Source organism: Vicugna pacos, chromosome 8, assembly GCF_048564905.1.
Source record: "Vicugna pacos chromosome 8, VicPac4, whole genome shotgun sequence".
NCBI classification, from domain to species: domain Eukaryota; kingdom Metazoa; phylum Chordata; class Mammalia; order Artiodactyla; family Camelidae; genus Vicugna; species Vicugna pacos.
Genome location: NC_132994.1, coordinates 67,569,381 through 67,593,906, shown reverse-complemented (window position 1 = coordinate 67,593,906; position 24,526 = coordinate 67,569,381). Strand labels below are relative to the sequence as shown.

General features: G+C 37.1%; 1 protein-coding gene across 6 annotated transcripts in view; it reads left to right on the top strand.

Annotated features, from left to right (window-relative positions):
* IPCEF1 (interaction protein for cytohesin exchange factors 1) overlaps nucleotides 1–24,526 on the top strand; it is an 82,386-nt gene that overhangs the window by 18,933 nt on the left and 38,927 nt on the right. For all 6 annotated transcript variants that reach the window (XR_012075091.1, XR_012075090.1, XM_072966074.1 and 3 more), the window contains 2 exons: nucleotides 18,757–18,830; nucleotides 20,818–20,889. Coding sequence is in view for 4 of the 6 variants with exons in the window: in XM_072966074.1 (XP_072822175.1) it covers nucleotides 18,757–18,830; nucleotides 20,818–20,889 (146 nt within the window). In the remaining 2 variants the exon portion in view is untranslated. The remainder of the gene's footprint in view (nucleotides 1–18,756; nucleotides 18,831–20,817; nucleotides 20,890–24,526) is intronic.

Below are 24,526 nucleotides of genomic sequence, written 5' to 3'. Positions count from 1 at the left end.
TCTAGGTGTAGCTGGAGACTAATGTTTGGGATCAATATCTTGTCTCTGGTGACAGAGAAGCAAAGTTCCGAATCATTGTTTTCCTTCAGGCACATCAGTATGAAGTAGTGACAGGATCGGTCCTTAAAGGTGTTATTACTTATTTGTTAAAACTATCTTAAATTTTAATATTTTTAGATTTCTCCCTTTTGCTGTAACTTCTTATTTTTCTTTTCTAAGAATTCTTAATTAAAATTTTGCTTAGTTCCTTGGGAAATGTATTATGGATTTTATTTATACCCAAGACAGATCATATGGTAAATTTTATATATATTATTTTATTATAGAACCCGCTTAAAATCAGTGAGGTTCTTAAATGTTTTTACTCATCTTTGTAGTATATTTTCCTACATTATCCAAAAACATCATGTGGACTATCAAAATACATCAAGGGAACATATGCGTTATGCTGGTATACAATTTGGAGACATTGCCCAAACAATTTAAGCTTTAATTACAAAGCACCATTTAATGTTAGTAACAGATAATATATTAAAAAAATCTCTTTTTAAGTGAGCTCAACGCGAAGAGGTTATCATCCATCCATCCATCCACCCACCTGCCCACTCACCTACATATCCTTTCACCAGCATTTACTGAGGACTTAAAAATAATTTGGGCTAACTGTTACAAATGCTATTATGGGATTTAAAAAAAAAAGACTAAAATTCTTCTCTCAATTAAGAGTTCACAGACAGGTGGGGGGAAAAGACCTATGTAAATGCCATGCTCAGAGAAAAATTGGTGAAAAAAATGGTTCTGGGGTTGAGCGATACAGATGAATTCTGTACATTCCAGGGATGAGGGAAGTATTCTGGGCCAAATGTGAGGGAATTCTGCCACAGCAACTTTTGTTCCTGGAAGATTCTCTTTCCTTTTTACCCAGGAAGGTGTGTGTTTTTTCTTTTTTAAAAAATTATTTTCCAAAGCTGAATGATTTCCTTGGTCAGAGGCCAGCCTTCTTCACTAGATAAACAGTTCTTACCAATTAAAAACATTATTTCCGTGGGTTGCAGTGAATATAGAAAGGCTGTTTCATGGGAAAAATTCTCTTAAGATCAGCCTTGGAAAGCAGTTTTTTCCCCAAGGATAGAGGGTAGGGGGATGGGCATTCCAGTCTGGGACTAATATGGGCAAAGGAATGAAAATATAAATGAACTGTGCCAATCCGTTGTGTTAGACATTATACTAAATACTCTTAATAACCTGGCAAGATAGATTTTATTGTTCTCATTTTCCAAAGGAGTTTACTGAAGCTCAGGGGGTTTAAGTAACTTGGGTTGGGTAAGGAGTAAACGGCAAGGCTGGGATTGAAAAGAGACCTACCAGTACCAAAGCCAGACTATGGCCTGGGTCTGCACGGCCTCCCCATTCAGAGATGCGCCAGGACTGGTAAATGGGGTCTCAACTGCACAGGGCAGGAGTGTGGATTTGATCCAGCAGGCAGTAGGGAGCCACTGCATATTCTCGAGCCTGGAGATGATCTAATGGAGTTGGCCTGTGAAAATATTAACCTAGCAGTAATAAATGGGATGTATTGGAGATGAAGGAGCTTCCAGAGGGCCAGTGAGGAGGTGGTGACAAAAGGCAGATATTGAGACACGAACTCCTGGACTGTAAATGGAAACTGAAAGTCTGGGACATGCCACACACGGGGAGACTGGGAAAATAATATGAAAATTGAGAGAAGACAAGTTTGTGGCTAAAAATGGAGAATTTTATTTAGACTCTTTGTCATTTACTTTTTTGGGTCTATTTTAGTTTTGTACATTCTTTCTCTGTATAGAAGGACTAGAAACCATGTTTGTTAGTGGTGAAGAACTGGCCTTGATCGATGCCATTTGTGCTATTGCGTCAACAGCTGAAGGGAGCCCAGGGGCCCCTGGGCCTTGTACAGTAAAGGGGAATTGCCAACCCTTTGTTTCATAAAAACTTTTGGTGAACTGGTGAGGTTTGCAATCTGGTTTAATGCATATTATGCAGATTTTTCAGTTCTTTGCGAATCCAGCCTGCCTGCCCAAATGTGGCTGTCCTCCCCCCTCACCGTCTGAGTGGGTCCACCTGTCTGCTGTTTCAAGGAACCGTGTCTGTATCAGACGTGTGAATTTTGGAGGATCTCAGGTTTGGAAAGGATTTTTCTTGGAATCAGTTTTATGAGAATCTCTATAGGGAAGACCCGCTACTTGAAAGCCACAATTTCTCTTTTCGTGTTCTGAAAGTTTCATTAAATATGGAACATCTTTTTTTTTCCCCCCAGCATAACAAAAGTAAGGAGCGGGTTAATTCTCCCTTTGAAAGAGACATGTTAAGCCTTAGCTTAATCACCTATTGCATAGATTCTGAAAAATGTCCGAGTGAGTTTACCATAGGCTGAACAAAAATTCTGTAGGAATGTATGAACACCGCCATTGGAGCTTCTGTTCCTTTTTTGCTTTGTCCCACTGCAGCGTAAACACCTGAGGATCTATTCTTTACCCTCTGGTTTACGCTGTGTCCCTAGAAGCCAGCACCAGTAGGCACAGAGTAGGCACCAGCAAGTTTTTGAGAAAATTACATATCACATTACTTAATTATCAATTAATTACATAAATCAATTAATCAAAGCATTATTGAACATCTGATATATTCCCAGAGTCCCACCAGATGAGATGCTTTATGAATTATGGGCTTCTAAGTAATTTGATCTCCGTATTCATTGTTTTAGCCAATAACCAACTTCTGAGTGTATCCCAAACAAAATTCCAATATTTAAACATGTTTCTTCAGTGAAGACAGTTCAGACCAACTGAGGAAAATGGATGAACTCTTCGCCAAGATGTGTTCCTAGAGTTTGTCCGGGAAAGGAGAGCGAGGAGGGGGAAAGATGACAGGTCTACACAGGGCACTGTAAGGGAGCAGTTTGCCTCCAGATAGGACTGGTGGGCGAAAGGGGTGAACCCGACTGTTTAGGTACCACTTGAAAACCTGAACAGAGGAGTGAGTGAGGACTCTTTGAATTCTGTTCCTTCCCTCATTATAATTTCAGATATGTGGAAAAGATCTCTAAAATGGGTGCTTGGTTTTGCTTTAATGTACTTGTTGTCTTTGATGCTATCACTGTGTCCTCAAACTTATTTTCCTTGGAAGATCCTAGAATGTATTTCTAAAATAAGGGTCTCCCCCCCTCCCCCCGGCCTATTAGCTTTATGATCGGGGACAGTCAGTAGCTGCCAGGCTGTTTTTTAACAACTTCTTGTTGCTAAATTCACACAATGTGGGAACAATTGCTGATGTTGCCAATGTTATTTTCCTTCAAATTCTTTCTAAACTTTTTGAAAGCAATTGTGAAACACTAAGACTATGAAATTTTTCATTTCTTGTCTTGTTCTCCAGAGGCAGTGCTAGGCTCAGGCACTGCTGACTTGGAAGAGGATGCTAGGGTCCAGGACATAGACTGGGCTTTATCAGAGGGCAGTCCTCTTACTTCACAGCAGTGGTGAAATGTCCCATCAGGGGGACACAGCATTGTCTCTTGTCTTCTTACTTATGGGCAGTGCGCTGTGCTTTTTCTGGAGTTTCCACAACCTCTCTCTGTTTTACTTTATCTTTGCTTGGTAGAATCCAGCCTCTTGCTTCTTGGAAATTTAAAGAATTTAAAAAAAATGCCTTAAGTAATTAAGAAAACGCTTTAAAATATCAGACAGATATAGAAGCAAATGGAAATAAATGAATTAAGATCATTTATTTATTTAAATGAGTTATGATTCCATCACCGTGATGTGATCACTGCAAACATTTTGAGATCTCTGTTTCCCACCACCTTTTTTTTTAGGTTTTCCAAAAGTAAAATTGTGCTAAGCATGATATCGTAACTTGATTTTCTCACTAAGCAATGTATTATCAGCATACTTTCATGTCAATACGTACATATCCACAACATCATTTCTAATGGCTGTGAGTTCTACATATGGATAGATCATAGTTTATCAATCCATAGACTTTAAAATCAGAAATCCTCTTATTTTAAAATCCTTTAATAGAGCTAAAAGGAAATAGAATATACAAACATACATACACTAAATTGAATATAAAGCAATATATATTTAATTTATAGTTATGTGGGTGTTTAATATATGTATTTATATAACTATAAATATGTGCATAAATACATTGGCAGGTGTGTGTGTGTATAACTCAGTTATTCTTTTAGCAGGAAGCAGGAAGCAGGCGGGCAGGAAGGTGGGTTTCGCCAGCATGGGTATAAGGGACAACGGTCACCCGGACTCTTTCCTGTACTTTCTTACTAAGTTATGTAGTCCTAGGTCAGTGATGTAACTCTGCATTCATTTTCTTACACGTACACTTTGACCAAGAACACTCTCCCTACGTAATTCAGAGTGATTTTGAGAAGGTCAAATGCATCTTACAGCAATATAAAAAAAAATCAAAGGAATACATACAAAGAAAGGCAATTTTATATTTGCTTTAGATGAAATGTGCTTGCATAAAATTGTGATTTTAGGATGCAGGAGAATTGTGATAAGGATTTTCAGACACCAGAAATGGCTTTTTTTTTTTCTTTTGGGCGGCAATGGATTATCATAGGCTAGAGATTCTAAAAATATGCCTCCTGGCCCTGTGTAAAGGGTGATTTTAAGCCATAAAACAGGAGAGGGAACTAAGAAGCCCTGGAGATTCTTCAGCACAGCAGTTCCTGTCCTGGAGGAAGAGCTCAGGTAATCCACGATTTAGTGATGAGGGCTGAGTGCACATTTCCCAAGCAGTAGAATGAGAAGTGGCCCATGGGATGAGCTGAACTTTTGGTTAGATTTGAGGATTTTTCTGAGAAGTCATTATTGGAAGATTTATCACCCCTCTGGAGCAAGCTCTTTTAAAAGCCAAGGACCCAGCTGCTTCTACACACAAGCTAACTGATAAACTCATCTGTCATCTTGCTGCTGTGTTTAGTCTTCCACTTATAAAATATGTTTTAAGAACATTTCAAAAAGAAGCTATATAGTGGAAATTTCAAACAAAATATTTAATATTTTTTAAGGGACTGATAATTTAGAAGAACATGTTTGAAACAGTGTCTTCAAAAAGGACACAAGGAAGTGACATGCTGTAGTCAAAGACGTCCCTGGGTTCTGAATCGGGAGGACAGGTCCTACTCTGATGCTGAAGCCACTTAACAGCTTAAAGCAACCACCCACCCTCTCTGGACCCTTCCTCCTTCTCTGTTAAACAGTAACGTGAATAACTGGCTATTCCCTGCGGAAGAGATGGTGCTACTGAACAGCGTGGTAAATAACCACTGAAATTTTCCTATTTTGAATCTTTCGAAACTTACTATGGCAAATGCGTTTTCGTCCTTTACTGACAAATAATGATTTCCTGAGTAGTGTCTTAAATTTCTTAAACCTATTTTTTAAAAATTGTGGTGAACTGCACATCACGTGAAATCTCCCATTTTAACCATTTTTCAGGGTACAGTTCAGTGGCATTAAGTACATTCATGTTATTGTGCAACCATCTCCAGGACTCTTTCCATCTTACAAAACTGAAATGCTGTATTCATTAAACAATAACTCCCATTTCTTCTTTCCTCCGTCCTCGGCAACTACCATTCTACTTTCTGTCTTTATGAGTCTGCCTATTCTAGGTACCCCATATAATTGGAATCATACAGTGTTTGTCCTTTTTGTGACTGGCTTATTTCACTAAGCATAATGTCTTCAAGCTTCATTGCATCAAGTTGCAGCATGTGTTAGAATTTCCTTCCTTCTTTAGGCTGGATGATATTCCATTGTATGTGTCTACCGTATTTTGTTTATCCATTCATATCTGTTGAGGGCCACTTGGGTTGTATCCAACTTTGGGATACTGTGAATAATGTTACTGTGAATATGGGTGTACAGATGTCTCTTTGAGACCCTGCTTTCAATTTGTTTGGTTATATACCCAGAGGTGGAATTCCTGGATCGCCTGATAATTCTGTTTTTAATTCTTTGAGGAAATGCCATGCTGCTTTTTATGGTGGCCATTTTACGTTCCCACCAGTGGAGCACAAGGCTTCCCTTTTCTCCATATCCTCACCAACACTTGTTATTTTCTGTTTTTCTGTTTGTTTGTTTTTGGATAGCAACTATACTAATGGGTGTGAGGTAGTATCTCGTTGTGGTTTTGATTTGCATTTCCCTTGAGCATCTTTTCATGTTCCTTTGGCCATTTGTGTATCTTCTATGGAAAAACGTCTTTTCCCATTTGGGGTTGTTTTGTTGTGGCTGAATAGTACCTTAATGGCACTCATGAAACTCATGAAAACAGTTTGAAGAGATTGAATATTTCTGAAGTATTGCAGGATTTAATATACATTGTGTGAAGGCACGATTATATGTGATTTTGAAAGAACTAAACTTATTTAGTTATTTCTCCTAAATTTCTAATATTGAAGCAAATGTACCAGATTTCAAATTTTCCTAAGTGCTGCTCCTTTATTTACTCTTCCCCACTCCTGCTGTAACTGTGGATGGTAGATGAAATTTATTGGGAAGCAAGAGGTGTAATTTATTCTGTAGTAGTAAGATTTAGTAAGATTCCTTTCTATTCATTTAAAACTTTTCTTCCTTTTTAGTGCTTTCCTCCTTTCTTTTTCTGACCATGTTGCTGAAGAGACCAACTCTAAGTAGGTGAAACTGATAGCATCTCTGGGGTTTTAAGGCTTCTGAAGGACTGAGGGGAGATGACGCTGGACAGGGACAGGTCACAAATGGCCTTGTGTGCTCTGTGGTGAAGGTTTTATATTATAGAGAACAATAACATAGGATGCTTTTACACTAATGTTTCCATCTTGCTTTTGATAATTGTTTTTAAAAATGATACTTCAGAAGGTAATGACTATCTTTGTATGTCAGACTACTAGAAAGTTCACTAGTAACTTACTTTCATTTAAGATTTGATTTCACAGGGAGTGAATGGGAGGATGTAAGTAAGAATGGCTGGCTAGCAGAGCTGATTTACAAATCATAGAGTAAGATGCTAGTCACTTCTTGGTCACCACTTAAATATGACTTAATATGACAACGAGGTGGCCATATCCTTGGGTGATTTTTAAAAGGAAGTAATGAAGAGGGACTATGGCGCCAAGCAGATGGGCTGCTCATGAGCAGGAACCCTGAGTGATAATCTTTTCTGGGAGAGGAGTAGCATCTTGGTTTTGAGTTCCCAGAAGCAGACCTTGAGAAGAGAATTTGGGTGCAAGTGGTATCTTTGGGAAGTGATACTGGAAATACTTGAAAAGGGAGTGAGGAAGTGAGAAAGGGTGCAAAGTTAGCTGATAAAGCTCCCTGGAGCAAGCAAGTTATACCTGTGGGTCACTGAAGCCTAATTCTTCTGGGGGACCCTGAGAGCTGTGAGCACATGCACCTCAGGGTTTTCCTCCCAAGGGGCAGGGGAGCTGGGGTATTTATACACCAAGTCCCGTTGGTCATTGGTTGAGGACCTGTCCTGGGGGAAGTGATTCCCGAGCACCTCTACACAAGTGGAGAAGTGGAATCCGGCAGCCTGAGGAGCCCTCCCGCAAACAGATGCATGTGCTGGCGGGGGACTTCGGGCCAGTGTGCCCCTGGGATCAGGACGAGGCGTTGTGGCTGGGTCACCAGCCCCATCAGCTCCAAGTGGTCTGCCACCTTCAGAGCCTTTCCTTCCCCCTTTACACAGTCTCATCCCCCTCACAACCACCGTAATGATCACAGTCAACACCTTCAGTTCACTTTTATAGTTATAGTCAGGATTCTGTGGGTTCTGTGGGAAATCGGGCCTTTCTGTTTATTAATCAAAAACGTTTACCAAATGTTTTCTATGCAGAAAATCTATTTCTAAACAGTTGTAAGAAGAAAGTCTCTTTGGAGTAAAGTCTCATTATATGCATAATGTAGTGTTAGATAAACCCAAATGCAATAACGTTTTAATAAAGGCATACCCCAGATAATGTATGAAGGACATAGTGAGCTTGCTAGCATTATTGTTCTCCAAAGAATGTAAAACAGTTCTTGACAGTGACAATTTGATGAAGAGGAGACAGGGGAGCTGAGACACAGAAGAACTATTTAGGGGGCTCAGCTGACAGTGGACAGAGTGAAAAACTTTTTTTCTTCACTTTTGTCTTTCTGGGTCGTTCCTTCTCTTTTATTTTCCTTCCATTCCTTCCCCAAATTCTTATCATTAGCAATGCAATATTTAATTTTGTATAGCTCTGAATACTTTGCTCTGTTTAGTTTTACAGTATTAGCACAGATCTATGTTGGCCTTGAAACACTGGTTAGATCCACTGCATGGATGCTGACAGGAGAGGTTAAGTGCTCTGCTTAAAATTGCACAGTAAGTGGCTTGCTTTGAGATATTCTGATTCCAAATCCAGGGCCATCCGTCAACTGCAGATTCTTTTCTATTTTAGCTCCTGGTTGAGATGGAAGAAATTCTTTTTTAGAATTATTTACCCTACTTCTGGGTTCTGGTCTGAGTTTTGTCACTTTAATAACACCACGTAACTTTCCTATTTTATAATGCCTATCTAGGTTAAAAAGGGATCAGTTTCGTAAATTCTGGCACTTGGATGTGATGAATTTCCTTCTAAAGGCAAAGATAAGCTAGATGGCAGGTGCTTACCACTCAACACATGTTAGGTATTAGATGTTACTCAAGATTATGACGTTTCTTAAAAGGATTTCAGCCATTCTCACTGCTCAGTGGCATTAGATATCTAAAAACAAAACAAAACAGACAAAACAGACAAAACATTTTTCCTTCTTCCCTTGCTGTGCATGTCATAGCCCAGTGCTAATAAGCTCAGCTCTCGGCCTGCAGGCCCAGGTAATCGTTGCAGAATAGAGATTGCCTTGGTATATAATTTTCATATTTTGTTTTCTGAAAGGAAGAGGGAGTTGAATTTCTTATCAGAACAAAGTGCATCATGTATTCTGTCACATGGAGAGAACGAAGGAAGCTTTAGATTTCATGCAATTTTTTGAGGGGAAGAAAAACTACTAAGACTGTCTAAAAATAATAACAAGGTCACTGGTAAACATTCTTAGACTAAGGTTCCTTTAGTAATTATCATTTGTGTAGGGTTATGTCATCATGTTTATGTGCAGTTAGGTTCCTTTGATTCTATGTGCTTTTAATTTTGAAACTGCTTTTTAAAATTTTAACTATAAATCATTTACCCCATTCCAAAGTCAAAACTGTATGACAAGTTACAACCAGGTAAGTCTTGCTTTCCATCCCTGTTTCTCTACCTTCTTTTCTTCCTTCTTCTATGTTGTTTTTGTTTTATTTTTCCACTGTTTCTTTTATTTTTTTAACATTTTTTATTGATTTATAATCATTTTACAATGTTGTGTCAAATTCCAGTGTTCAGCACAATTTTTCAGTCATTCATGGACATATACACACTCATTGTCACATTTTTTTCTCTGTGATTTATCATAACATTTTGTGTATATTTCCCTGTGCTATACAGTGTAATCTTGTTTTTCCACTGTTTCTTTTTATAGATATATGCAAGTATGCATACAGAGGCATGCCCCATCTCTTGCACAAAATTAGCATACTGTGTCTATTGTACTGTACCTTACTTTTCCTCTTGCTTTGCCCTGGAGATTACTCTATTTGTATACTCTATATGTATATATATCATAGTGTATCATAGTTACTCATTGTATGTGGATGCATGGTTTATTCAACTGTCCCCCAATAATAGACATTTAGATTTTTTACAGTCTTTTGATAATGTTATAATGCGTATGCCATTCAGCATTTTTTATATTTAATACAGATCCAAGAAGTGGGATTTCTGGGTCAAAAGGCAAATGCTTTTTTGTTAGTTACTGCTCAGTTTCCTTCCACTGGGTTCCATTTTGCATAAACACCCACAGTGTGTGAGAATGACTGTTTCTCTGTAGAACTAGAACTTTAAAAGTTGATTTCATCTTTTCTTTCATCTCATTTTATTTTTATCTTATATTTTAGAGGATATAATTCAGATTTCTCTAGTGTTACAAGTCTATGTACCAATAGAATTTATTTATTTATTGTTTACTTTTAAATAAAGTATAATTAACTTATAGTATTATATTAGTTTCAGGTGTACAGCTTAGTAATTTGATGTTGTTAAAGATTAGACTCCATATAAAGTTGTTATAAAATATTGGCCGCGTTCCCTGTGCTGTACGTTATATCCCTGTAACTTATCTGTTTTATACCCAGCAGTTTGTACCTCTTAATCTCCTTCACTCATTTTGCCCTTCCCTCACCCCTCTCCCTACTGGTAACCACCAGTCTGTTCTCTGTATCTGTGAGACTGTTTTTGCCTTGCTATGTTTGTTCATTTGTTTTACTTTTTAGGTTCCACATATAAGTGAAAACATACAGTATTTATCTTTCACTGTCTGATTTTATTCATTAAGCATACTGCCCTTCAGGTCCATCTGTATTGTTACAAATGACAAAATGTCATTCTTTTTTATGGCTGAGTAGTATTCAATTTTGTGTCTGTACTTGTGTGTGTGTGTGTGTGTGTGTGTGTGTGTGTGTGTATGTATATATATCATGTCTTTCTTATCCATTCACTTAATGGATAAGAAAATAGAGGTATCAGTACTCATATCAGACAAAGTAGACTTTAAAACAAAATACATAGCAAAAAGGATATAATATTTGTAAACATATATACACCTAAAACAGGAGCACCTAAATATATAAAGCAAATATTAACAGACAAAAAGGGAGAAATGGACAATAATACAATAATACAAGGGGACTTAAACAGCCCACTTACATCAGTGTACAGATCATCCAGACAGAAACTCAGTAATGAAATAGTTACCTTAAATGATGCATTATATCAGATAGATTTAATAGATATCTACAGAACATTCCATCCGAAGTCAGCAGAATACACATTCTTTTCATGTGCATGTGGAACTTTCTCCTGGATAGATCACATGCTAAGTGACAAAACATATCTCAATAAATTTGAGATCATTGAAATGATATCAAACGTTTTTCTGACCCCAATGGTATGAGGCTAGAAATCAATTATAGGGAGAAAAATGGGAAAACCACAGACATATGGAGACCAAACAACATGCTGCTAGAAAACCAGTGAGTTAACAAAGAAATGAAAGAGGAAATCAGAAAATACTCTGAGACAAATGAAAAAAGAAACACAGGTTTTTAAAACTTATGGGATGTAGCAAAATCAGGTCTAAGAGAGGCGTCTTTAATGATACAGGCCTGCCTTAAGAAATGAGAAAAATCTCGGATAAACAACTTAACTTTCCGTCTGAAGGAATTTGAACGAGGAGAACAAAGCCCAAAGTCAGCAGAAGGAAGGAAATAATAATAAAAATGAGCAAAAATAGAGACTAAAACAATAGAAAATCTCAATGAAACTAACAGCTTTTTTTTTTAAAGATATTGATAAGAATGATAAACTTTTAGTTAGACTCATTAAGAAAAAAAGAGAGAGGGCTCAAATAAGCAAAATTTTAAATGAAAGAGGAGAAGTCACAACCAGTATCACAGAAATACAATCATAAGTGAATACTGCGAACAGTTATATGCCAACAAATTGGACAGCCTAGAAGTGATTAATTCCTAGAAATAGACAATCTTCTAAGACTAAATCAGGAAGGAACCGAAAGTCTGAACAGACCAATTCCTAGTGTTGAAATTGGATCAGTAATAAAAAAATTCCCAACGAACAGAAGTCCAGGACTGGATGGCTTCACAGGGGAATTCTGGCAAACATTTAAAGAGTTCATCCTTCTCAGTAGATTCCAAAAAACTGAAGAGGAGGGAATACTTCCTAACTCATTCTATGAGGCTAGCATTAACCTGACACCAAGACCAGACAAAGACACTACAATAAAAGAAAAGAATAGGCCATTAGAATTTAGTGACAACTGTTCCAAAGTGACAGAGCAGCTCTGCTTAGAGTTTAGACTTTGCCTGTTTCCAGCATGCTGAGGGTTTCAGAGCAGAACTGAGCAAACCATGAATTTACATGGAGAAATGGAGTTTTGCAGCTTCTCCTGATTTTGATATTCATTGCGTTACTTCCCTTAAATTTATTTAAATTAATTCCAAGAATGTTAAATCCACATTCATACACAAACACCAAAGCATGTTACAAAGAAATCTGTATTTTGTTTTTGAAGCTACTCTTTTCCTCGAATTTAACATTCTCTTCATTAAAGGCCTATAGTTTATTTAACAGGATTTTCGGGGAAATGGTACGATGAAAATACATATAGATTCCAAGGTGCTTCTTGATTTCAGAATTATTGAAGTATGAAAAATCAGGCTTCTTAGAATCAAGGAAATAGGGTTCTAGTGAGAATAGAGACATAATTATACTTTTTTAAAAACTGTGTAATACATAATAATTTACTATATTCTGCTTCATTTGTTTCTGGTTTGATCTTTGACCTACTTAGCCTCTGGAAAATCATTCATATTTTTCTAGGTCTGCCCTTCTGCTTTTCTGACATATGTTGATCCTTAAGAAGTAATTTTGTCTATTTTGCAAGGTTTTGTAGCATAAAAAATCCAAACTTTATTGATGGCAATGAACACATATTTTTACATTTAAATATTAAAATTTGATGTCCTATTTTAATTTTAAAAAATATGTCTGAAGTATGGCAAATTCTATGTAAAATATTTTTGGCTTGGTGATACATATTTAATATTTAATACATATTATATATATTTAATGTTAACTGACATATCTCAAAAGCAGATCATCATAAATCGTGAGTCTTGATGAGAATAACTAAGACAGATATGTAAAATATTTTTGACTCTAAAATTCCTGTGGTCCAAAATTGAAGCAAGAAAGAAATATTAACCCAATTTTGTGTCTAAAGTTTAAACAAATCATTGAGTCATCAGTGGATCATCAGAGACCTCATATTTTACCTTCTTTCAAGTCTTATTGTTAGCCAAACAGGAGGGATTTCATTCACAATTATTTACTCCCCAAGCTTTTCCTGCATCTTATGTTTTTAACAATAGCTTTATTAAAATATATTTTACATAACATAAAATTACCCTATTCAAATTTGCAGTTTAATAATTTTTGGTAAATTTACTGAGTGATGGGCCATCATAATAAATCAGCTTTAGATCATTTTCATCATATCAACAAAATTATTTATGCCTGTTTACAGTCAATCTCTATTCCCATCCCCAACTCCAGGCAGTCACTATTCTACTTTCTGTCTCCACTGATTTGCCCTTTGTCTACATTTCATATAAAGGAATCACACAGCATTACGTGGTTTCTTCTGTCTGGTTTTCACTTAGCATTATGTTTTCAAGATTCTTCCATGTTTCAGCACATGTCAAATGTTCTCTAAACAATATTCCATTGTATGAATATACCACACTATTTATTTACCAATTGATGGGTATTTAGATTGTCTCCAGTTTTTGGCTATTATGAATAATGCTGCTGTAAATATTTGCTTGCAAATCTTTGTGTGGGCATCTGCTTTCATTTCTCTTGGGTAGATACTGAGGAATGGAACTGCTAGGTTGTATGGTAATTGTGTGTTTATATTTTTAAAAAACTGCCAGTCTGTTTTGCAAAGTGGCTTCTGCATCTCATTTTAGCACCTTCTTTATTGTCAGAGGAAAAAGACCATGTTCCTGCCATCATTCATTCATTCATTCATAAAACTCACTTATTTCACATGTGTTGAACACCTGCCTTCTCCCAAGAATTAAGATAGAACCATAAATGACAAAATTACTTCCATCAAGATGCTCATTGTTGGAGAAACAGGAGTAACTAGATGACTAAACACAGTAAGAGAAGATGTAAGCAAAGCCCACCACTAGTCCTGGGCACAAAGAGGAGGGCATCTTTTCAGGCTCAGAGGAGCAGGGAAAAGTTTTGGAGAAGGTCACACCTAAGTTGCTTCGTGGAGACATATCTAGGGGAGTGAGGGAGGAGGGGCATTATAAGCCTAGTTGCAGAAGGCGTCCTATCTTGCTTACAGTCAGAACTTTTACCCTGATCAACTTTACTTTTCTCCATAGCGGTGATTGCCTACAGGGCGCTACATAATTTATGTGTTCATATGTTGAGCTGTTGTCTGTTTTCTCCTTGAGAGTAGGGATGTCTGTTACGTCCATTGATACAGCACAAATATCTGCATGGTACCTGGCACAAAGAAGGTACTCAATAAATATTTGTTGAATAAATGAATGTATAAAACTGATAGTTTTGATAAAAATGTATGTCTAATGGTGCCTAACACACCAACTACAGATGAAACTCCACTGAGATGAACAAAATCAGAGTTGCTGGGAAAAGTGGGTGGACGGATATATGAGGAAGAACACCTTGAAGATTGTAGGACATCATATCACAAAGTGAAATGCACTGCTTTGCTTCAGAATTTAAAACTAGATTTGGTAAGACAAGTTTGCACAATGGCCAAAGGTTGGTTTGATACTTATGGCAAGAGAACAAGATTTTTATTACATTAGAATCCAGAGAGAAAATTGCAGGTACCAGTACAGAACTTTCAAGTAACTTTTCAAGAACTTAGGAATTACTAAAGAGGAAGGATGCCATTCAAAAAAGTTATTTTAGTTAATATAATAAGGAACAAGGGATCTGAGGAGGTGGGAGGAGGGAAAGAAGGAGGAAGAGGAGAAAACTGTCATTTCCTTAGAATTTTCCCACTGTGATTGTCATTTTTGAGGCATTTTTTGAAAGTCAAATAAGCAATTTTTGACACAGTTATCTGTGATTTTGAATACAGCTTGAAGGTCTTAAGTACAATTTAAAAAAATGCCTTTGTTCATAAAGGAAAGATTTACTGGGGAAACACTAAGTTGTCATTTACTCAAATTTATTTAGGCTCTTATTTGAAGGAATCTCAACCATTTCATTTCCTTAGGAAAGGAATCCACTCAAATGAAGATTTGCAATTTATCTCATATATATCTGTATTTAGTTTTTTTTGATTGATTTTTGTATTGTTACCATTCAAGATGGGCTTCTTATACTGAAAATAAATTGTCTAGAGGCTAATAATGCTTTAAGTTGGGTGTCAGTTCTAATTCATATCATGGAAGCATTGTTATTTTCCCGTGTTTTAATTTTTTTTTATTTAGTTTTGGTTGGGTAAGGGGTGGAGACACTGAAGGAGATGAAATTATATAATTAAACAAGGCTTGATCACTATATACTCTGCTAAGGCACTTAGACTTTATCCAAGAGCAGCTGGGAACCATGCAGAATATTAATGAGAGAAGTTCATGGAGTGAAGATTTGCTGTGATTGTGATTTGGACACTAAATTGGAGGAAAGGACAGATTTACAGAGAGAGATAATAATTTAGAAGACTTTTATAGTAATTCATTTGAAAGTTAATGGTGATCTGAAGGAGGTGGTAGATAATGGATATGCTGAAGAGCTCTTGACAGATGTAGCAATGATGTTCCTTGCACAGATGGTTCCTAGTGGTTCCTTGCACAGATGCTGAGAAGGAGATTGAAAAGTTGAAGATGTCTTCCATATTTCCCTTTTTTTGACAACTGAGTAGAAAGTGATATCATTCACTGAAGTGGAGAACCAGGAGAAAGAGGAGCAGGCATTTCATGGAGGAAGATGATGAGTTTGGTCTTGGATTTGTCACTCTTGGGAAAAGCCTAAGTCAGTTAGTGCTACCATAGTAAAATACTGTAGTCTGGCTGGCTTAAACAACAAATATTTGTTCCTCATAGTTCTGGAGGCTGGGAAATCGAAGATCAAGTTCTGGCAGACTCCATGTCTGACGAGGAGCTTCTTTCTGGTTGACAGACAGCTGCTTTTTACCCCACGTCCTTGGATGGAGGACAAGCAGGGGGTGAGAGGGAAACCACTGGTCTCTTTCTCTACTTATAAGGGCACTAATCTCATCATAGGGCCTTCATCCTTGTGACGTCATCTAAACCTAATTACCTCCCAAAGGCCTCACCTTCAAATACCATCACATTGGGGTTTAAGGCTTCAACATGGGAATTTGGGGGTTGGAGGACACAAATATTGGGTCCACAACACAGAGCCCATGGAATAGCATTTGAATACCAACACTAGGTGGTTGGATCTTGGGACAGGAGCACCAGGATTGAAATGAGTTTGAGATATAGATTTTGGACCTTTGTGTACAATGGTTATACATGCAGCTGGGAGTGTGTGTGTGATCCCCTACGGAGAGTATTGGAATAAGAAGAGAGTAGGTCTGAGGTTAGAAATCTGGGGAATAGTGACATTTAAGAAGTAGGCGGGAGAAGAAGATCCTCTGAAAGAAAGCAAAAAGTAGTTAGAGGAAAAGAGGGGCAGCAGGAAAGTGTTGTCAGAAAGGCAAGATATGAGGGATTTCAAGGGAGAGGAGGTGGGCTGTAGTGTCAGTTCCTTGAGTTCAATTAAGTGAGGGCTAAGAAGCGTAGATGGGATTCAGCAACATGAAAATCAGTGATGTTCATGGTAACTACCCCTTCTGTGGAATAGTGGGCATAGAAATGAATGAGGGGAGGAAGTAGAAAGAAATGGTGAATATAAATTGTTTCATCCTTTCTAAAATAATTACAGGAATTTACATGAACATACCTTACCCTAACATAGTTTTTTTTTTAAATTGAGGTGAAATTCACATAAGATTATCCATTTTTTAAGTGAACAATTCAGTGGTATTTAGTACACTCACAATGTTGTGCAACCACCTTATCTGTCTAGTTCCAAAACATTTTCATCACACCCAAAGGCAAACCCATATCCACTAATCTGTGTTCTGTCTCTATAGATATACCTGGATGATTTCATATAAATGAAATCATACAGTATGTGATGTTTTGTGTTTAGCTTATTTCACTTTGCATAATGTTCTCCAGGTTCATCCACATCATAGAGTGTATCAGCACTTCATTTGTTTTTATGGCTGAATAATATTCCATTGTATGGATATACCACCATTTGTTTATCTGTTCCTCTGTTGATGGGCATTTGAACTATTTCCACCTTTTGGCTGTTGTGAATAATGCTGCTGTGAATACACAAGTACCTATATTTATTTGAGTACCTGTTTTCATTTCTTTTGAATATCTATCTAAGAGTGGAATTGCTGGAGCTAATCTAGTTTTTCAAAACTATACTTTTGTATAGTGTAAACTGAAAATCCACAAGAAACATTATAATCAATATATATAATATATTGATTACATATACAATATAATCAATCCTGGTGCTCCTGTCCCAAGATCCAACCACCTAGTGTTGGTATTCAATCGCTATTCCATGGGCTCTTCATTTACACTGTCTTTATTCAACATATATGGTTTCTATAATATTATAGAAAAAGTTGACTTACCCAGTCTCTGTCCTTCAAGTACTTTATATGCTCTTTAAGTTAGGATAGTGAAACCACTATCCAGTAATTAAGCAGCCCATCAGAAAATAGATGAGTTAAATGAAAAAATAGGTAATTTTTAAGGAAGGAAGTGCTCTTTAGAATTGAGTTTGGAGTCTTCTAAAAAGAAAGCACTTCAAGTGAAGAGTTTAAGTTGACTCATGTAGGACAAGCCTAGGGTTGGATGTTTCACAGCTTAGTTATTTTTTTGAAGAAAGAGTACAAGTTGCACTCTAGTTGGCAATCAGGGAAGAAACACAGAGTGCAGAAGTGAACTAAGAGCGCCCATGGCACTAATTTAATAGCTAGTGGAATTTCAAAATTAAGATTGTATTTTCAAAATCAATTTTTACTCATCCTCCAATAACCACTGACACATTTAGGTTTAATCTTGTGAATTGTATTTCTTCACTCAGAGACACTGGTGTAGATGGAAGATTTCAGTTCTATCTGTGACAAACGATCTAGCCTCCTTATGGTTCAGTTAAATTTTATCCATAAACTAGAGGTTAAGAAATTTTTAGAGAAGTGGAACAATGATTACGTTTTCTATAAAATTTTTGGTGTTTTAAAATGGCATTCATGCTATATCCTTAAAGGTGTCATTTTCTTCTGCAATCTTTCCTTTGTAGAAAGAACTCTTAGGGATTGATTATAGAACTGAGATTTTCCAAGACATGGCTCTATGATTTAATTCCCAAAGAACTGCCTAAAGACTTTGGAGAGGAAATAATGTTTGTTGAGTATCTGTTAAGTGTTTTATTTATCTGAGCTCAGTTAAGTCTTATAACAACCAGTAAGTGGTAGATCCATGATATGAACCTCGATTTGCTAACTCCAAAGCCAGGCCACTGTTTACCATACAATAGCATGCTAATTAGGTTCCATCTCACATGCTTGTGGCTTGCTAGAGAAGCAGGATGAGAAAGGTGCCTATGGGCTCAGCAGGAAGCAGAGCTCTGATAGGTTGGCTCTCATGTTTTCTAGGAAGACAAGAAGGGGATGGGCAGGCTCTACTGGTGCATACACTGGCTGTCCCTAAGTTGTGTCATGCTACTTCTCAGGGGAAGATTCTGGATGATTTATCAGAAGAATATTAATTTCTCTTATAAAATGTATATCTGGGATAAAGTCTGATGCTGATTCAGAGAGGTACCTTTGACCCTCCTTCATTTCATTTACACTGCCTTTATTCAACATATATGGTCTCGATAAATAAACTGCTGGGGCTGACATGTTTACTCATATTTGCGGTATGCATTTGTTTCAGGCAGAGAAAGCTGATGGATTTGTCAACCTCCCTGATTTCACTGTAGAGAAAGCATCTGAATGCAAGAAAAAGCAGTAAGTTGTCTATCATTTTCCACAAAACTCTGGGCCAGGATAATGTCCCTTTATAATGCTTCTCAAGTGATGTGGTGATTTGGAAGTTAATGATGAATTCTCAGATGCCTGAGAATTTTGACTTTATGTGTTGTTACCCCAAACAGTAACAGAAGCTTTTAACCTCTTGTTTTATGGAATTTCATTCTGTGGAGCAGATGGATTTTAAAACCCCACCGAGCCCTGGCAGGGCATGCCATTAATGACAGTGTCTGTGATCCAGTGAAAAACAAACTGCCCTCCAGGACTGGCAGGGTGATCAGATGTCCAGGTTTTGTCCTTGTAGAGAGAATGACTAGTCAAATAGAATTCACCAGGGCTGCAGATATGATACAAGACCAGTTTCTTATTTTTAGTTCACGGAATTGTCAGTTGCACCCTTGAAATTGAATTCTCTGGGATATCTTAGACTTGGGGATTACAGCCTGATATAATTTAAGCCCAAAATGTATGAGAACCAACAGGAGTCAAAAGGGTCACCAGCCCACGTGGCCCTAGACCAGCTACCCAGACTCCCAGTCAAGTGCTCTTCCCATGATGGTGTCCAGCTGCGTTTTGCACAGGTGTCCTCTTCCTCTCTTACTTATTCTTTACTCTGCTTTTGACATCTTTTTCTGTTTTATTAGAAAGGGGCAATTCCCTATTGACCTATGTTCCTAGTAGCAGCAATTGTTTAGTTTTTTTCTAAAGAAAATGAATAAACTGGTGTTAGTTTTAAGTCTCTGCCATTCTGCTGTAGTTACGCATAGCCAGTGACACGTGAGGCCATGCTGATTTTTGTGGTTTTGACCGAACTGGTAATTTACAAAATATTCTGGCCTGTTCTGCAAGACTTCCTGTCTAAATGGTAAAGGAGAAATACTTTGTTATAGTCAATGTTTTATACTTTTCTTTCAAACTAAAAATCTGCCTTATATTTTTCCTTTACTAATAGAAGGTGGCTTGGATAAGGTTTTTGATGTGTCATCATGATATAGGCATTTTTAAAAACCTTTTTTTATTTCTCATTAAACAATTTTCTATTGAAATGTAGTTGATTTACATTAGTTTCAGATGTACAGTAAAGTGATTCAGTTATACATATATATACATGTATATATTTTCAGATTCTTTTCCATTACAGCTCATTACAAAAAATTGAATATAGTTCCCTGTGCTATATAGTAGATCCTTGTTGTTTATTTATTTTATATATAGTAGTGTGTGCCTGTTAATCCCCACCCCCTAATTTATCCTTCTCTACCCTTTCCCCTATAAGTTTTATACTTATTTTTGTGTAAATACAATTATTGTATATACATAATTTGCATAAATACTTTGCTTGAAGGAATTGATCAGAGTATTTTGAAGTGACACATCTATCACTTTAAATTTTAATTTACCATCTTCTTATAGCAAAAAAGTTAGCAAACGAAAATAAAAGATTATACCCATATGTTTCAAATTGAAAAATTTTTTATGTTGCAAATATCTTCTCTAAGTCTGTGGCCTGCCAATTTATTTTTTTTTCTAGTTTTATTTTTTATTGAAGTGTAGTTGATTTGGAATGTTAGTTTCAGGTGTACAGCAAAGTGATTCAATTATACATATACAGACATATATATTTTTTCTTTTCAGCTTCTTTTCCATTATATGTTATTACAAGAAATTGAATACAGTTTTCTGTGCTATATAGTAGGTCCTTGTTGTTAATCTATTAGGTAGAAACTATTGATCAGCCAAGACTCAGTCCTGTTCTGGATGTCGTGACAGGATAAATTAACCCTCTGCTCTCTGTATGAAATAGAAATTAGACAATAGGTATTTAATGTAATTGAATTTTTTCGGGTACATTAACAAAGAGAACAGATGAACTTACCATGCTTATATTTGACTGTTTTACTTTCAAACCCACTGTCGACTACACTAATTTCTAATTTTCATGTGTCTATGCTTTTCCTCTTTCAAGTGCTTTCAAGATCAGCCATCCACAGATCAAGACCTTTTATTTCGCAGCTGAGAATGTACAGGAAATGAATCTGTAAGTAAAGAAAAATCACTAAACTTCTATCTTTATGTACATAGATGGCTTTGATCAGGTGTTCGAATTATAACCATGTGTTCATATCAATTGTTGTTTAATTGATTTCTGCTGCTTTAAGGATTGCTCTCCTTAGCAGTTATAAAGTCTTCTTGCTTTTTTTTTTTTCTAGTATTTGAAAGCATTTTGGAGAACTACACATATGAAAGTGGCTATTTTAGGAAGAAACAATAAGATTCCTCTGAAGGAACCACTAAGTTAAGAAAGGAATAGACAGATGACATGATAAGAAAATGTTAAGATGAGAATCAGCATCACAGGGAAAAAGGCTTGAAAGAATTATGTAACTAATCTCACAGCTTTCAAAATTCTATATGAAAAATATCTCTACAGCACTTCCCATGTGCTGTGTGATTATCATGATGATTCACGTGTTTATCACCACTCCATGTTCTATCCCAAACATTTTGCAAAGCATCTTTGTTTCGAGCACATCTAAGATACTCCTAACTCCACTTCCTGTTTGCTCTGTTTAAATAAGGGAAACATATGGGCAGAGTATTACCTGCATTTCCTGTAACATCCCCTGCTGGCTTAGATCACAGTGTGGTTGTGATGGTTATTACCTGAGTGAGGCTATGTATAGATTTGATATATTTGAGGCGCTTGAGGCGTCGGAAGGCATTCTGTTTAAGTCCTACTCTAAGGATTCTCAGTGTCTCTTATTACCTTCACATAATTAATTCAAATTATGTGTATGGAATACCTCCTTTGTGCTCCCTTTTAGCAGATCCTGGGCAGTAGAAATGCAGGCTACAGACGTAATCCCTCCATTCGTAGGGCTTATGGTTTATATTTTTATATCTATTTATATGTTTATGTCTGTTTATCCATCTATTTATTTATACACAATGATTTTCTTATCTATCTGCTTTATGGAATTTCTCTTTGCCCTTTTCCTCTAGAAGCATAAAGAAAAAATAGTTGCTTTTCACCAGACATGCATGGGCAGGAGCCTGTGTGTAAGCACGCATGTGCACACGCGCGCGCTTGAACACACACACACACACACACACATACACAGAGCTCTGTACACTGTACCCTGAGGGAAGCCCCTTCTAGCTGGAAGCATTCTCATCTGTTCCCCGTACACATCTCCCCACAACCCTTCAGAGGAGGGCGGGTTTGTTCTTTACCACACTGAGTTAGGAAACCTTGTGTTACAAATAACAAAGCGAGGTACTGACAATTGAATCTTCCAAACAAGTCTTTTATTTTCTTGGACAAAGAGAGGAGTTGTTTCTATCCTCTTTGATTTTAGCTTTTCCCCCCTGGCTTTTTTCTCAAGCGTCTGTGAAAAATAAGAGCAGATACACAAAAGGAGAAGATACAAAACTTCACAGAGCTCTTTGCTTCTCTTTTTATTTGCGTTGGTAACCCTAAATTCGATTGATGAGTGAGGTCTTGGTGTGTGGAAGCCTTAATGTCTTGCCCAGCAGTACTTGGAGCCTTATGGTAGTCAGGGTCAGCCTGGAGCTGAGCCATCAATCAATCCATCCCAAATGGTCCTTTCAGTCATTTAATGGCGGTGAAACAGCGCTGCCTCTCCCTACCCCCGCGGCCTCCCGCTGTGCCTGGCATCTCTTAAACAGCTTCTTGTATCTCCAGCTTCCTTCCGGCCACATCCATCCTTCTCATTCATTTTGTGGCAGGTTCTTTCAAAGTAGTTCTGTTCTCTCCGACAAGGGGAGAGTAAGACGGAATTTACCAGAGAAACAATTACTGCTAAGTGTTTCGTTATCTATAGAATGCCTCCACCTACACAATAAAACACGTTTTAAACCAATAAAAGTGTGAGATGCTTACAAATGATCTGAATCTGTTATAATTCAGACTTGCTCTCTAGATCACGCATCGGAGTTATTGAGCTCCCTGCCCATCCACTTTCCAGTTTCTGTTTACATTTCTGGTCCATTTGTCTTCACTTTCACGTTCTCCCTTTGCAGAGATCTAATGGCAAGTACGCTTGCATGACTGTTAGCCACACACTCTGCCCATTTGACTGTTAAACCAAAGCCTTTCATAGTTATCAAAGCCAAGATCTCATGGCCTGTCTATGCTGTGGAGATCTGTTAATTTTACTTGAAATTATTTTAGTATTTGTTTCTCTTTCCAACTTCCAAACAAGATGTACACTGAAATTTGAGCATGAGCTCCAGACCCCGCTTTTTGTATCTCTCAGTGAACTTTATACTCAAAAACTGTCCATCTGGCCCCTTATAAAAGCAAATGGCCCATTTTGTCTGTGCCTGAATGTATCATAATTTTTTATTTATAGTATCGTTATTCAGTTTTGTTTTTCTGAAGATGATTTCTCTAATAGCCAACAATGCAGAATCTCTTTGGGTCCGTATGTCAAATTCTTCCTTCTCCCACAAGACTAGGCAAAGGATATTTAAAGATTGGTTCTGAAGGAGCACCTGAAGAGCATCCTTGCTCACTGAGGTGCTCCTTATAAACTGGTGCATAATGCATCTGGGTATTTTATAGTGAGATGCAGAAATGCAGGGGAAGGAGGGAGTGGCATTTGGAGAGATGGGTCCTGTTTTAGAACTTCATCTCCTTGGGAAACTGACTTTTTGGGTGGTGATGTTTCTCTCAGGGACAATGAAGGGAAAGGTAATTAAGTCTAGTAGAAACACCGTGTGTTCTGCAGGGACCCTCCGTTTACAAGTACAGGGGTAAGTAATTAAGGGTAATGAAAGAGTTAGTTTCTAAACAAAGACTGGTGGTAGCTGCCTTTATCAGACGGTCTTTGTGGGAAGAATGATCTTGTTTTGTACATCAGTTTCTTAACACTTGTGCTTCTGCAACACACACATTCACAACGAGTTAACATACAACAAACTCCCAGGAAACATCTGTCGTCTTCTTTTATATAAATATAGTCTTTTTGTGCATCCATCTATTTAGCCACAAATAGAAATTAAAAAAAAGTTCTTAGCAAAGGAGGTACTCTAAGCCTGTGAGTTCTGGAAAGAAAACAGTCAAACCAGATTCTAAACAATCACCCATTTTTCACAGTAAGTAACTGGTGTGGCAATTAAAGGGACATGAGTTTTGGGTGTGGCCTGAGAGGAATCTTTTCTTTACTGTCAATACTCTTCTGTTCTGCTATATTTCTGGAAAGAAACTTAGAAAGGGCTTTTCTTGTTTCAGACATTCTCAGTTCATCTATTTTTTATCTTCAAATGTTTTGTCTACTTCACTTTGTGATGCAGTTTTTGGGGAGGATCAACTTATGCAATGATGAAATCATGGATAAACTAGGAATTAGTGAGCCATTAAATTCATTGTGCTTTGCCTGATCGGTTTTTAAAAATGTACTTTTAAGTGTACTTTTTAGTTAAGTGATGCATAAAGCATATTCTTGTCAAAATTGTCTAATACAGAAATATGTGGAGTGGAAACCTTCCCACACGCCCAACTTCACCTTCCAATTCAACGTCTCTCCCTGAGATTACACCACTTTTCATACTATGACGTATGTTCTTTCTGACGCTTTTCTTTGCATATCAAGTCATGCACATATACAAATCTACGGTTTTAAAAGCAAGAAAAACATCTTGTTTTGTAC